The 12,987-nt window shown below is 41.2% G+C and overlaps 1 protein-coding gene across 1 annotated transcript in view; it reads left to right on the top strand.

Annotated features, from left to right (window-relative positions):
* A2ML1 (alpha-2-macroglobulin like 1) overlaps window positions 1-12,987 on the top strand; it is a 43,262-nt gene that overhangs the window by 27,079 nt on the left and 3,196 nt on the right. Inside the window, exons 24-33 of the mRNA XM_032646981.1 lie at window positions 717-893; window positions 1,056-1,137; window positions 1,498-1,654; window positions 4,245-4,319; window positions 4,497-4,653; window positions 6,478-6,692; window positions 9,272-9,487; window positions 9,870-9,997; window positions 10,203-10,293; window positions 10,599-10,667. Of these exons, the coding sequence (XP_032502872.1) occupies window positions 717-893; window positions 1,056-1,137; window positions 1,498-1,654; window positions 4,245-4,319; window positions 4,497-4,653; window positions 6,478-6,692; window positions 9,272-9,487; window positions 9,870-9,997; window positions 10,203-10,293; window positions 10,599-10,667 (1,367 nt within the window). The remainder of the gene's footprint in view (window positions 1-716; window positions 894-1,055; window positions 1,138-1,497; window positions 1,655-4,244; window positions 4,320-4,496; window positions 4,654-6,477; window positions 6,693-9,271; window positions 9,488-9,869; window positions 9,998-10,202; window positions 10,294-10,598; window positions 10,668-12,987) is intronic.

Below are 12,987 nucleotides of genomic sequence, written 5' to 3'. Positions count from 1 at the left end.
ATGTCTCCGTTTTGGCTGTATTTGATTCATACCTCTGGTACAGCACTCACCTCACTGTATTACAGCTCACTGTCTGTCTGTCTTCCACACTGCACTGAGGGATCCTTGAGGACAAGGGCCATGTCTTTTTCATGTTTGTTTTTCATACAGTTCCTGCAGTTGACTTTCAGTACATATTTGCACATTTGAATTGAACTCAATGACTAAAATGCAGATGTTCATGAGTCACTTATGTCAGGCTTACTGGCTTGTGAAGTAAATGGAGGGGTCAAGAGACGTAACGTGGAAAAGCGTATCAGGGGTGTGTGTGTGTTTGGGAGAGACTTGGTGATTTGGAGGGTGATGTATTTATATGCAGTGGAGGCACTTAGAGATTGAGACAAAGCATTGCAGGTTTTGTTACAAACCTCATCAGCTTCCTAAAAGCCATGAACACCCTCAGGTGGCCTACATACCTCTCTGTGAACTCCAGCACCTTATACATACCCGATATTATATATGTTATACTTGCTTATAATAAATTAGCATTGCAATATATTGTAATTGTTTGCCCCCCCTGACTATGGGCTCTTCGAGGTGGAGACTGTTGCCCCCAAAGTCACAGAGTAGGGACTCACTAAATGATAGTGAATACGTGTTTGTTAAATGTATGATAATAACTCTTAAGGGTTCCTTCTTCTGCCACCACCTTCCTTCCCTCTCCTTTTGGATCCCAGGGGACATCATGGGCACAGCCCTGAAGAACCTAGACAGTCTGGTGCAGATGCCAAAGGGCTGTGGGGAGCAGAACATGCTCTTGTTCGCTCCCATCATTTACGTCTTGCAGTACCTGCAGAAGACAGGGATGCTGACTGAGGAAATCAAGTCTCAAGCAGTGGATTTCCTGAGGCTAGGTGAATTGGTTCACTCTTTCTTCTTGGACACCTTGTCTAGCGCCTATGATCGGTGATAAGACTCAGGGAAGTTCAGCCCCTGAAGTGTCCCTCATCCTTGAAAGCCATGGGGGTGTTTTTTGAAGTTATCACTGTCATCTAAAACCACATCTGGCTTCCCAGGGTACCAGAGGGAGCTGATGTACAAACACAGGAACGGATCCTACAGTGCCTTTGGGGAGCAGGATGAAAATGGAAACACATGGTAATGTTGCCCAGTTCCCCATGAGTTCTGTACCCCAGAGCATAATTCCTGAACCCTCTGGAATTATTCCTCTACCTCTCCCCTTAACCCCATTCCTTCTTGCTTTCTATCCTCTACAACTTTAATACTGTTTATTTCAGCTTCATGTATGGTCAAGCCCCTTACTCTTCTGTCTGACCTTGTACCTCCCAGTTCTTGTCCCCATGAATGCCAATTAATGCCTCCCTTTTCCAAGCTTCCTATGGCATTATGTTTCCTCAACTCCCCTTCTGGAACCATTCAACAGAATAAACTGTAGAACTATTGTACCCTCCCCTGGAAATCCACCCTCATGCCACATTTCCCTCTTCACCCATACAGGCTGACAGCCTTTGTCACCAAATGCTTTGACCAGGCTCAGAGATTCATCTTCATTGATGACAGGAACGTCCAGGATGCTCTCAGGTGGATGGCGGGAAACCAACTCTCCAATGGCTGCTATGCCAACGTGGGAGAGCTCATTCACACAACTATGAAGGTGCGGACCTGCCCAGGGGCCCACAGCCCACTACTGTGTCTGGGAGGAACTTGTACCTCTGAGTGAGAAGAATCAAGAGAGCACCGGCCTGAGAGTCAGTTCTTCAGGTCTCAGGCCTGGCTCTGGGTGACCTTGGTCATTATTCTTAACCAGTCTGAGCATTCAGCTTCCACATCTGTAAAATGAGAATATGTACTAGAATATGGTTCTCAAAGTATGGTCCCCAGATCGGCAGCATCGGCACCACCTGAGAACTTGTTTGAAATGCAAATTCCAGGGACTTCCCTGGTGGTCCAAGTGTTTAAGACTTCGCCTTCCAATGCAGCGGGTATGGGTTCTGTCCCTGGTCCGGGACCTAAGATCCCACATGCCTTGCGGCTAAAAAAACAAAACATAAAACAGAAGCAATATTGTAACAAATTCAATAAAGACTTTAAAAATCTTTAAAAAAAAAATCAAAAAAATCTTAAAAGAAAAGAAAAGAAATACAAATTCCAGCTCTCACCCCAGACCTACTCTGAGGAACTCTGGGAGACCCTGATACTTGCCAAAGTTTGAGAACCACTGGACTAGAAGATCTCTGAGCCTTTTACTATTTCCCTAAGTCTGAAGCAAAGCCATTTCCTCTGGTGGGGACTCCTAGACAGCCCACCCAGTGTCTTTTGTAAGGGGTTTACTCCCTGGCAGGCACTAAGTACTCTATCGGAGATTCATATTTAATGTTTACAACAAATCAACGTGCTAAGCACTGGCATATCATTATAAATTCCATTTTACAGATGAAGAAACTAGGTGCAGGGCTTAAGTAAACTGCCTGAGGTGAATGCTAGTGGGCGGCAGGACTGTAATTTGAACCACAGCACTTGGATTCCAGGGGCACTGTTCCCGCCCATTCACTGCACTGCCTGACCTTTCCCAACACAGCAAGGTGCCGGGGTGCGGGCAGCTTGTTCAGTTCAGAGCAGACCAAGTGAGAGAAAGACTGTACCAACTTTCCTAGAGGAATCATTATTGCTATTCCAGGACCTGGATTAAAAATCTTGAGCACTGGGACTTCCCTGGAGGTCCAGTGGTTAGGACTCTGCACTTCCACTGCAGGGGCATGGGTTCAATCGCTGGTCTAGGAACTAAGATCCTGCATGTTGTGCGTTGCAGCCAAAAAAAAAAAATTCAATTAAAAGAAAATCTTGAGCATTGAAAACGAAATCTCTATATGATTCATTAGTGTTCCTTATGCAGGATCTTCCCAGTGTCCCCCATATGGGGGAGTAGTACAAGCTAGGACGTGACTAGAACAAGATCCTAGAGGTTTTTCTTCCTCTTGTCTTACCAGAGCTAGCCAGTCTCTCAAGAAACCCATCATTTATGTTGTCAAGCTTGGTGGTTCGGTCCTTATCGGGAGCTCCAGAGTTAAACCCACTGGGTTCAAATCCCAGTCCTTCAGCTTATTAGTTGTGTATTTTTTTAATATAAATTTATTTATTTTATTATTTTATTTCGTTGGCTGCGTTGGGTCTTCTTTGCTGTGCGCAGACTTTTCTCTAGTTGTGGCGAGCGGGGGCTACTCTTCGTTGTGGTGCACGGGCTTCTCACTGTGGTGGCTTCTCTTGTTGCGGAGCATGGGCTCTAGGCGCGCGGGCTTCAGTAGCTGTGGCTCGCGGGCTCTAGAGTGCAGGCTCAGTAGTTGTGGTACACGGGCTTAGTTGCTCTGCGACATGTGGGATCTTCCCGGACCAGGGCTCGAACCCTTGTCCCCTGCATTGGCAGGCGGATTCTTAACCACTGTGCCACCAGGGAAGCCCACAGTGTGTATTCTTGAACAAACTATTTAACCATTTTAAGTGTTGGTACTCTTATCTATAGAACAAAGATAGTAATTTAGATTACATATATTTTTTTAAAAATTGCTAATATCCTTCTGTGAAAGGCATTAATCAAGGAAGGGGTTACCTATTCTCCCTTGGAGAAGAAGCTGGGCTTTATGCCACTCGAGGGGAACGTCCATTTGGGGGAATCTCAGATTCAGTAAAAAATCTGAGAATAAGAGATTTTCTCCTTATCCCACTTCCTCACCCCCCTTTTTTAAAACCTGTTATCCTTCCTAACACCTTATCTTGGGTTTCCTAAATACCCACTCAGAGCTGAAGACCTCATGTTACTTCTTGCAGGTTACCGTATAAGGCTATGCAGTTATTGAAGTCCAGCCAGTTCTCCCCTCCACTGTGTGTCCTGGAGGCTTGGGGCTGCGGTCAGCCTGTGGAAAGGAGCGCTTTTAAAAAAAAAAAAAAAATTATTTATTTATTTGCCTGTGCCAGGTCTTAGTTACAGCACTCAGGATCTTTGTTGCCGCATGCGGCATCTTTAGTTGAGGCATGAGGGATCCAGTTCCCTGATCAGGGATGGAACCCGGGTCCCTTGTGTTGGGAGCTCGGAGTCTTAACCACTGGACCACCAGGGAAGTTCCAGGAGTGCTTTTTTAAAAAAAAATAATAATAATTCATCCGTTCAGAGGGGACACCTTTTTGCAATGTGCATGCAATTCTTCATGTGCTGGCTGCTGCCCTGACTTCTTATCTCCGTTTCCATCCAGGGTGGAGTTGATGACAAGGTCTCCTTGACTGCCTACATCACGGCTGCGTTGCTGGAGATGGGAAAGACCACAGATGTGAGTTCCTCTAGCTCCTCCCCTTGACACTCTCCTGATCATGCCTGTTTCTAGAGAAAGTCACCTATTTTTGTCCCTAGCCAGCCTTTTAAACTCAAAAGAGGATATGATTTCCTTATCATTGCCCCTTTTAAAAGGAATGCCTTATAAATTCAGTTCTTCATCTTCACTTTTTAGGACATGATGGTGAGTCAGGGTCTGCAGTGTCTCAAGGGTTCCGTCTTCACCACCCCCTACACACAGGCCCTACTAGCTTATACTTTCACTCTGGCTGGGGATATGAAGAGAAGAAACATTCTTCTTGAAAAGCTAGATCAACAGGCTATCATCTCAGGTATGTTAGCCATGTTAGGAATTTTTTGCTTTCTTGTTTTTATTTTATTTTGTTTTATTTATTTATTTTTGGCCATGCTATGTGGCTTGCGGGATTGAACCTGGGCCCACCGCAGTGAAAACGCTGAGCGCTAACCACTGGACCGCCAGGGAAATCCCAGGAGTGTTTTGAAATTGTGAAAATATGTGAAAAATTTCCCTAGTCTCCGTAGTCCCACATATATTCAATTCTAGGATTCATTTTAGTAAAAGTTAAGTCATAAAATCATTGTTAACAGTTTTGTGGGAAAGCCCCTGAAAGTCCTCAAAGGCATGTTATATTTTTAACGTGAAGAGAAAATAGATGGTAGAAGTTAGTCAGAAAACGTATTGGCATTGGAGAACCACCCTTTTGCAGATATTTAACAATTCTTTGGTGTAAAATCATGGACTTTGGGCTTCCCTGGTGGCACAGTGGTTGAGAGTCTGCCTGCCGATGCAGGGAATATGGGTTCGTGCCCCAGTCCGGGAACATCCCACATGCTGCGGAGCGGGTGGGCCCGTGAGCCATGGCCGCTGAGCCTGCGCGTCCGGAGCCTGTGCTCCACAACGGGAGAGGCCACAACAGCGAGAGGCCCGCGTACCGCAAAAAAAAAAAAAAAAATCATGGAGTTTGATGGGGTACGACTTGAACTTGAAGATTTCTCAAGGTCCTTTTCAAACTTTTGGATGTATTTAGAATAATATTTGATATTCTGGGAATTCTCTGGCGGTCCAGGGGTTAGGACTCGGCGCTTTCATTGCTGAGGGCAGAGGTTCAATCTCCAGCCGGAGAACTAAGATCCCGCAAGTGACGTGGTGTGGCCAAAAAAAAAAAAAAAGTATTCAATATTCTAACAGATCTAGTAAATACATTATTAATGAATTTTATTTACCTAGCTGTTTATTTAAAATTGTACTTCCAGGCAGAAATTTAATCTCAGCTTTCATTTATACGAATGTCATTGCCGAGTTGTCCTCTCATATGGGCTCTGGGTAGTTTTTTGGCCTGTGTATAAACAACTCTAGTCGTGGAATGGGGATCTCAGACAGTGGGTGGAGTTATATCTGCTCAGGTGTATATTAGTTTAATGTGATTAACTCTTCTCCATTACCTTGCATTGCAGGCTCACATGTTTTCTTTTGTTCTTCCACTTAGATGGCCTCCTGTGGGCTATGTATTTATTATCTCTAACCTTATATTTAGTTAGACTTCTAGCTTCCACTCTTCTCATTTCTACTTGCTGTGCTTTGTCTTCAAGTTACCTGCCATTGTGGCTGTCATAGAGTCGGGATTTGGTCTCATATTTTATTTGCTCGCCCTCATTAGCATTTCTTCTATGGTTTCTCAGAGTTCTTACGCATATTCTGCCATTTTTATTCTTCTTAAAGTGTTAGACCTTGGATTAAGGAAAATAAATGCTGAAAATTAATAAAATTTTGTAAGCCAGAAAAAAAAAAAAAACCCCAAACACATAAAATTCTTAAAAGAAGTTTCTACTTACCTATCTCCATTAACATAAGAATTTATAAATTAACAAGGGAGGTCTTGATATTATTGCTGGAGGCATTTATTGATGCTCCCAGCTTTACCCTGGGGAATTATGTGTGGGTGTACACACACGCGCACACATCCTTGCATATACATTGTGGCCAATAAATCAGAAGATTTGAGAAATATTTTTGTCTAACTCACGATTAATTTTTGGTTGGTACTTTCTCTGATTTAAGGTGTAGCATTTACAAAGTGAATATAGGAAAGTCATTTCCTTCTAAGACTTTCCTAATTATGTGTTTTCCTCCATAGGAAAGTCCTTACACTGGAGCCACAAACCTCCTCCATCATCAGATGCCGGCCGTTGGTCTGAGCCTGAGGCTGTAGATGTGGAACTTACGGCATATGTATTGTTGGCCTGGCTTAGCAAAGCCGACTTGACTCAAGATGAGATAAACAAGGCCGCTAGCATAGTGGCTTGGTTGATCAAGCAGCAAAATGCATATGGAGGGTTCTCTTCCACTCAGGTAAGTAGCCTGCTCTCCTGCCACTTATCAGGTAGGATTAGGTCCCATGTGGAGAGAGAGGAAAAACTATCGCCCTTGCCCTGTAGGTCCAGAGACTAATCATTCTATAGAAAGGGAGAAAATCATGTGAAAAATATACAGAAGGGTTCATAAAATTAGGTCATTTGAGCACATAAATAGTACTATATGCATTTAAGTGTCTTTCTTTGTAGAATATGAAACATCATGAGATCTATGTTCTACATGAAAAGAGGACATGTATTACGTAGTCACAAATTAGAAAGCCAATTATGGGGTCTGTAAGCATAAGAGCAAGATTTTACGGGTATACCTCCTATTTCAGGTATTGGAAATCTGGTAAGATATAGTCTTTAAAAAGTTTACAGTCTAGAAAGAAAGCTAGGAAAAGTTGTATATATTACATAGCAGGATCTGGTTACAGAACAAAGATACAAAAGGTACAAAATATTGAATTTCAAGAGGGAGAGAGACCTCATATCAGCTTGAGGGATAAGAAAAGTCTTCACAGGCGAATGGCATTTGAGGGAGATCTAAAGGGACATGTAAAAATTTTAGGCAACTATTGAAAGGAAGGGGGAAGAGTCTGAGTAGAGACACCCATCTGCCAAACCGTAGAATGGCTGTTGGGAAAACTGGTTTAGCTGAAGCATAAAGGGACTTAGTTGAAAAGGTAGGGTAGCTTCATATTATGAAGGGCCTTGCATGTCAGACTCAGTTTCTGCCTAATTCTGAGGAACCATTAATTTTTTTAAACTTTGTTTCAGAAAGATTAATTTGTCCCTTGGATATGGGATGATTTAGAGGAGAGAGACACTGGATTTGAAGAGATCAGGAGACTATTTCATTTGTCTAGTTTAGGGGTAAAGAGAAATCGAATTGGTGGGGTGGCAGTAGGGAAAAAAGGAGGTGGAATTGTATGATAAATTCAAATAATGTCATAAAAATCATCTTTGATGATCACAAAGAGAATAGCCATTAATTCATTTGTTCTGTAAATAGTATTAAATCCCTACTCTTTCCACGTCACTGATGATACAGAGGTAAACAAGAAAACACATTTTTTGTTCTCATAGCGATTATAGTATGACTTGTTGAAATTAGGGCCAGTTTTACTGAGGATGTAACATGTAAAGTAGACCTGGAAGAATGAACAGATTTTAATAGATGGAGTGTCTGGTGTAGATGTTAATAGATGATGTTAAGACCTTGCATATGGTAATGACTTAATTGGAATTTTAAAAAGTTATATGGTACTATGTTTCCTTATTTCAGGGAAATTCTTAGCCAAAGATCAGGAAGGATTTCCTTCTTCTTGCTGAGCCCTAAATAATTATATAATTTTAGAAAGCGGAGGATGGAATGTTTAGAATTCTCAGTGACAGATATATGCCAGAGTTGCTTTTCAGTAAAATCCTTGGCTATTACAAGAAGTCACATATCACCCACTTTGGTTTTTAGGTGATGGTGAGGTCCCATTCCTTGAATTGTCTCCACATGTCCAAGGAATAAAGCCCTCCTGGGCTCCAGGTCACAGAGCATAGACAAAAAGTTGTTTGTAGAGGGCCAAGCTGCACAGATATAACTTGTTCACAGCTTCCCCTGGGTTGATACCTGTCTTCCTATCTTTATATGACAGTGTGATGTCTAAATATGACGGTTCTTTTTTGTTTGGGATAGGGAGAAGTGGGATTCCTTTATTCTGCAGTAGGTATTTGACAAAGTTTCGAGCATACAGAAATTCTCATAACACAGAGTGAGATGTGACAGTTTTGCAGAATATCTCATTCTTTTTTTCTTTCCTTCAGTTGTAATTTATATAAATCATGTTTTCAGAAAGGAAAGGCTCACACTTTTTACGGGATGCCATGCTCTCTTAGAAACAGTTTATCTGTCTTATTCCCAGATGAAGAAAAGATTGTCACATGTCATAATGGCTAAGAAGCTTTGTCCTTCAAGGAGGGGTTTTCCAAGGATCCCCTGATACCCTGTGCCACAGAAGATCATTATGCAATTAAATAACTTTGAAGAGCGTGCAATTTTTAGGGTTATCAAGTTACCGCTGTTTCTTCCCCAAATAAGGAAATTGCAAAATATATATTGAACAGTGATCCACTCACTTCTGTTTTTTTTACCAATTAAAAAAAAATTGGAGTATAGTTGCTTTACAGTGTTGCATTAGTTTCTGCTGTACAGCAAAGTGAATCAGTTATACGTATAGATATGTATACTCTTTTTTGGATTTCCTTCGATCCACTTACTTCTAACAGTAGCCAGTTCTGAAGCTAGGTTTCATTGCTGAATATAAATATATGAAATTAGGCTAACGACCCATGAATGTTCAAGAATGACTTGATGGTGATTTTCTGTGCAGGTAAGATATTATGATTTCTTTGTCAGCTTCCCCAGCATTGGTGAATGTGGTTCTTAGATACTTAGAGGAGGTATCATCCAAGCTAGCGAACAACAATCAGGTGTGTAGATTACAGGGTCGTTGGAGGTTAGTTCCAATGGCCCACAAAACAGTAAGCATATGCCTGATGCCTGATTGTTTTCCTCAGGATACTGTAGTTGCTCTCCAAGCTCTTGCCAAGTATGCCACTACTGTCTATGCGCCGTCTGAGGAAGTCAACCTGGCTGTAAAATCCGCTCAGAATTTCCAGCACACTTTCAACGTTCAAGCTGCCAACCGGTTGGTGTTTCAGCAGGAGACTCTGCCCGATATCCCCGGGGTGTACACCTTGGAGGCCTCAGGCCGGGGCTGTGTCTTTGTGCAGGTAAGCAGGGCTCCAGGAGGACTAGTGTGCGTTGGGAAGGAGAGTCTGAGGGCATCTCTGCCTCTAGTAGCACCTTCTCTCATCTACCTTACTTGCAAGGAAAGTCGTTCGAACCGTACCCTCTTTTTATTTTTTATTTCTTTTTTATTGGAGTAAAGTTGCTTTACAATGTTGTGTTACTTTCTGCTGTACAGCAAAGTGAATCAGCCACATGTATACATCTATCCCCTCTTCTTTGCATTTCCATCCCATTTAGGTCATCACAGAGCACTGAGTAGTGTTTTCTGTGCTGTACAGTCGGTTCTCATTAGTTATCTATCAAACAGAACAAGCTTTAAAATCCTTCCCAACTCTGACCTGGTTATCTGTTTCCTCCAACTAGACGGTGCTGAGATATAATATTCTCCCTCCTAAAAGTGTGGAGGCCTTTAATCTTAGTGTGGAAATAGGGAAAGCTCGGTGTGAGCAACATACTTCATCTCGATCCTTGGCTCTGAACATCCATACCAGGTGAGGACAGCGGAGGTGCGGTGGGGGGCACCTAGACCATGGAAGCTGAGCTGGAGAGAGAGAGAGAGAGAGAGAGAGAGAGAGTGTGTGTGAGTGTGTGTGTGTGTGTGTGTGTGTGTGTGTGTGTGTGTGTGTGTGGTAGATGCACAGTGTGCCGAGGGGGAAGATAATGGACTCACACAGATTTGCTTCTTTCTGCCCTCAGTTATGTGGGGAGTCGCAGCTCTTCCAATATGGTTATTGTGGAAGTAAAGATGCTTTCCGGGTTCAGTCCAATGGAAGGCACCCATCAGTTAGTAAGTTGCTTCTGTTTTCTATCTCTGAGGGGGGGCTTATTATTATAGCTTTTAATTATCATTAAAAAGCTGGTGAAATGGGCATCACGGTTTATACATACAACTCATGATTTTATTATCTAAATGGGCTACAAAGGTGCACCGGATATATGATATGGAACCTGTTACAGTCTTGGTTCCTTTTTCTTACCTTTTCCACAGTATATGTTGTTTCTGCAACCATGGCAGAGCTTTGGAAGATTACTCTAGGGGATAGGGAAGGCTCTGGCTCTCAGTCTCCTTTTTTTTTCTCCTTTCTTATTCAGCTTCTCCAGCAACCACTGGTGAAGAAGGTTGAATCTGGAGCTGACACACTCAACATCTACTTGGAACAGGTAGGGATTAGGAACTGAACCAAAGAACTTGATCGCTTACGTGTCTTTTCAACTTCCCTTCTAATGTACATGTACTAGTGTCACATACACGAAGACGAGGAACCTGGGAGAGGGAGTTCACAACCACAAGATGAACTCTACTGGTGTACCATAAAATACCCCTTTGCGTCTCCAGGACAGCACTATCTAACAGACAGTGGGAGCCATCTGTGTTATTTACAAATTTCTAGTAGCCACATTAAAAAAATTAAAGAGAAACAGATAAAATTAATTTAATTATATATTTTATTCAATTTTATATACCCAAAATGTTTTTTTATTTCACCATGTAATTAATATACAAAAGTGTGAATGAGGTATCTACATTTTTTCTTTTTTCTTGCTACATCTTTGAAATCCAGTACGTGTTTTACACTGACAGCACATCTCACTTCTGGCTGGCCACATTTCAACGGCTTAATACCCACATGCAACATGACAGCTCTGGAGAATAACAGAGTGGTTAATAGCTGAGGCTCTGATGCCAGAGTGCTTGGGTTAAAATCCTGCTTCTAACATTGGCTGCAATTGTTGAATGATTGTTTCCTCATCTGTAGAATGAGGGTGGGTAGTGGTAAAAATAGTTACCTATCTCACAGAGTGGTTGAAAGAATTAAGTGATTTAAGACATGAAAAAATATTTGGAATTGTACCTGGTATGGAGTAAACCCTCAATAAACATTAGCAATTATTATTATTATTTTATAATGTAATGTTAATGTTAATTAATTTTCATTAGACATTGTATGTAACTTTTCATTTCAACCAAATAAGGAGTTCTCAAGGACTAGTAGTATTCTCAAAACTGTTACGATGCTTATTTCATCATACTCCATTTAGCACAAGGAAGAAAGGTAGCATTATTATATAACTGACAAGACTGTCTCCGATTAAAATTTACTGTTGTTGGTAATGTTTTCTGCTCCCACACCAACTAATTCATCTAACTGTGGTTTTCTTATCTGCCAGGGGGTGGTCCTTTAGGGTAAGTCCTGTATAGTTTCTTTTGAGATAACTCTGGTTAGTGTATCAGGAAAACCCCTGAAATCATGATATTGTAGTTGTTTAAGCATTTTGCAAAGTTTATGATGCTTTCATACATACCTTCTTTGAGTCTCACACGGCACCCCTCCTTCTATGTAAGGAGGCTGAGGCTGAATTTATAGAGTGAGTGTGCTTGTCAAGTCATCCTGTTTGTCAGTGTCCAGAGTAGCATCTGGGGATTCTAATTTCCATGGCACCATTCCTGAGACTGCAGTGGCAGGCTGGTCAGTGTATCCAGCCAGCTTTGTCAGCTTCTAATCTGAGACATCAAGTCTAATGGTCTAAAAGCCAATCGTCATGATTATATCTGTGATTATTTCCTTTTTCTATGTATCTTCTCCCCTTTTCGCTTGATCAGCATCACCAGAGGACAATCTGATTCACATTTAACAAGTTATTCTTGGTTTTATTCCTCTTCTCTGTTGTTTTTTGTTATTTGCTTGCTTGGTTTGGGGGGTCTGTTTCCTTAATTTCTTCATTATTTCTTTTCTTTATTTTGGGCTGAAGGGAAGGGGAAAGGACATTTTTTGCTATTCTTTGTCTAACTTCTTAAGTTGAATGCCGATTTGTTTATTTTTAGTCTTTCTTATTTTCTGATGAATATGAACTATAAATTTCCCTCTAAGTATACTCTGTCTTTGTCCCACAATTTTTGACAAGCATTGTTTTTATTACCATTTAGTTCTATATCTTAATTTTTGGGGAAATTCATGGGATATTTAAAGCCATCTTTTTGTTACTAATTTCTAATTGTATTGCATTATGGTCTGAGATCATGACAGTGAGCCTCTGAAATGCATGGAAGTTTCTTTTGTGACCTAATATATGATCTTTATTGGAAATGTTCATTGTGTGCTCCAAAAGAAGGTCCATCCCCTTTCTCTTGATCTAGATCGAGATCTGAAAGTCCAAGATGATTACTTCTGTTGTTCATGTCTTTGTTATCTCTGCTTATTTTCCTGCTCAATCTATCAGTTTTGGAAAAGGGCTTGTTAAAATTTCTAATTACCATTATTGATTTGTCCTTTACCCATTTATCTGTGCAATTCTGTCAGTTGTTTCTTGATATATTTTTCAACTATATAATTATGTATGTATATGTTATGAACATATCTTTTTCAGTTTTCCTTTTATTAGTATACACTGTGCTTCTTTTACACTAATTATATATATGTGTGTGTGTGTGTGTGTGTGTGTGTGTGTATAGATTTAGATTTAGATTTCTACGTACACTGGC

The sequence above is a fragment of the Phocoena sinus genome, chromosome 10, assembly GCF_008692025.1.
Source record: "Phocoena sinus isolate mPhoSin1 chromosome 10, mPhoSin1.pri, whole genome shotgun sequence".
Taxonomy (NCBI): Eukaryota; Metazoa; Chordata; class Mammalia; order Artiodactyla; family Phocoenidae; genus Phocoena; species Phocoena sinus.
Note: the sequence above shows the minus strand (reverse complement) of the source record. Positions and strands in the feature narration are given on the sequence as shown.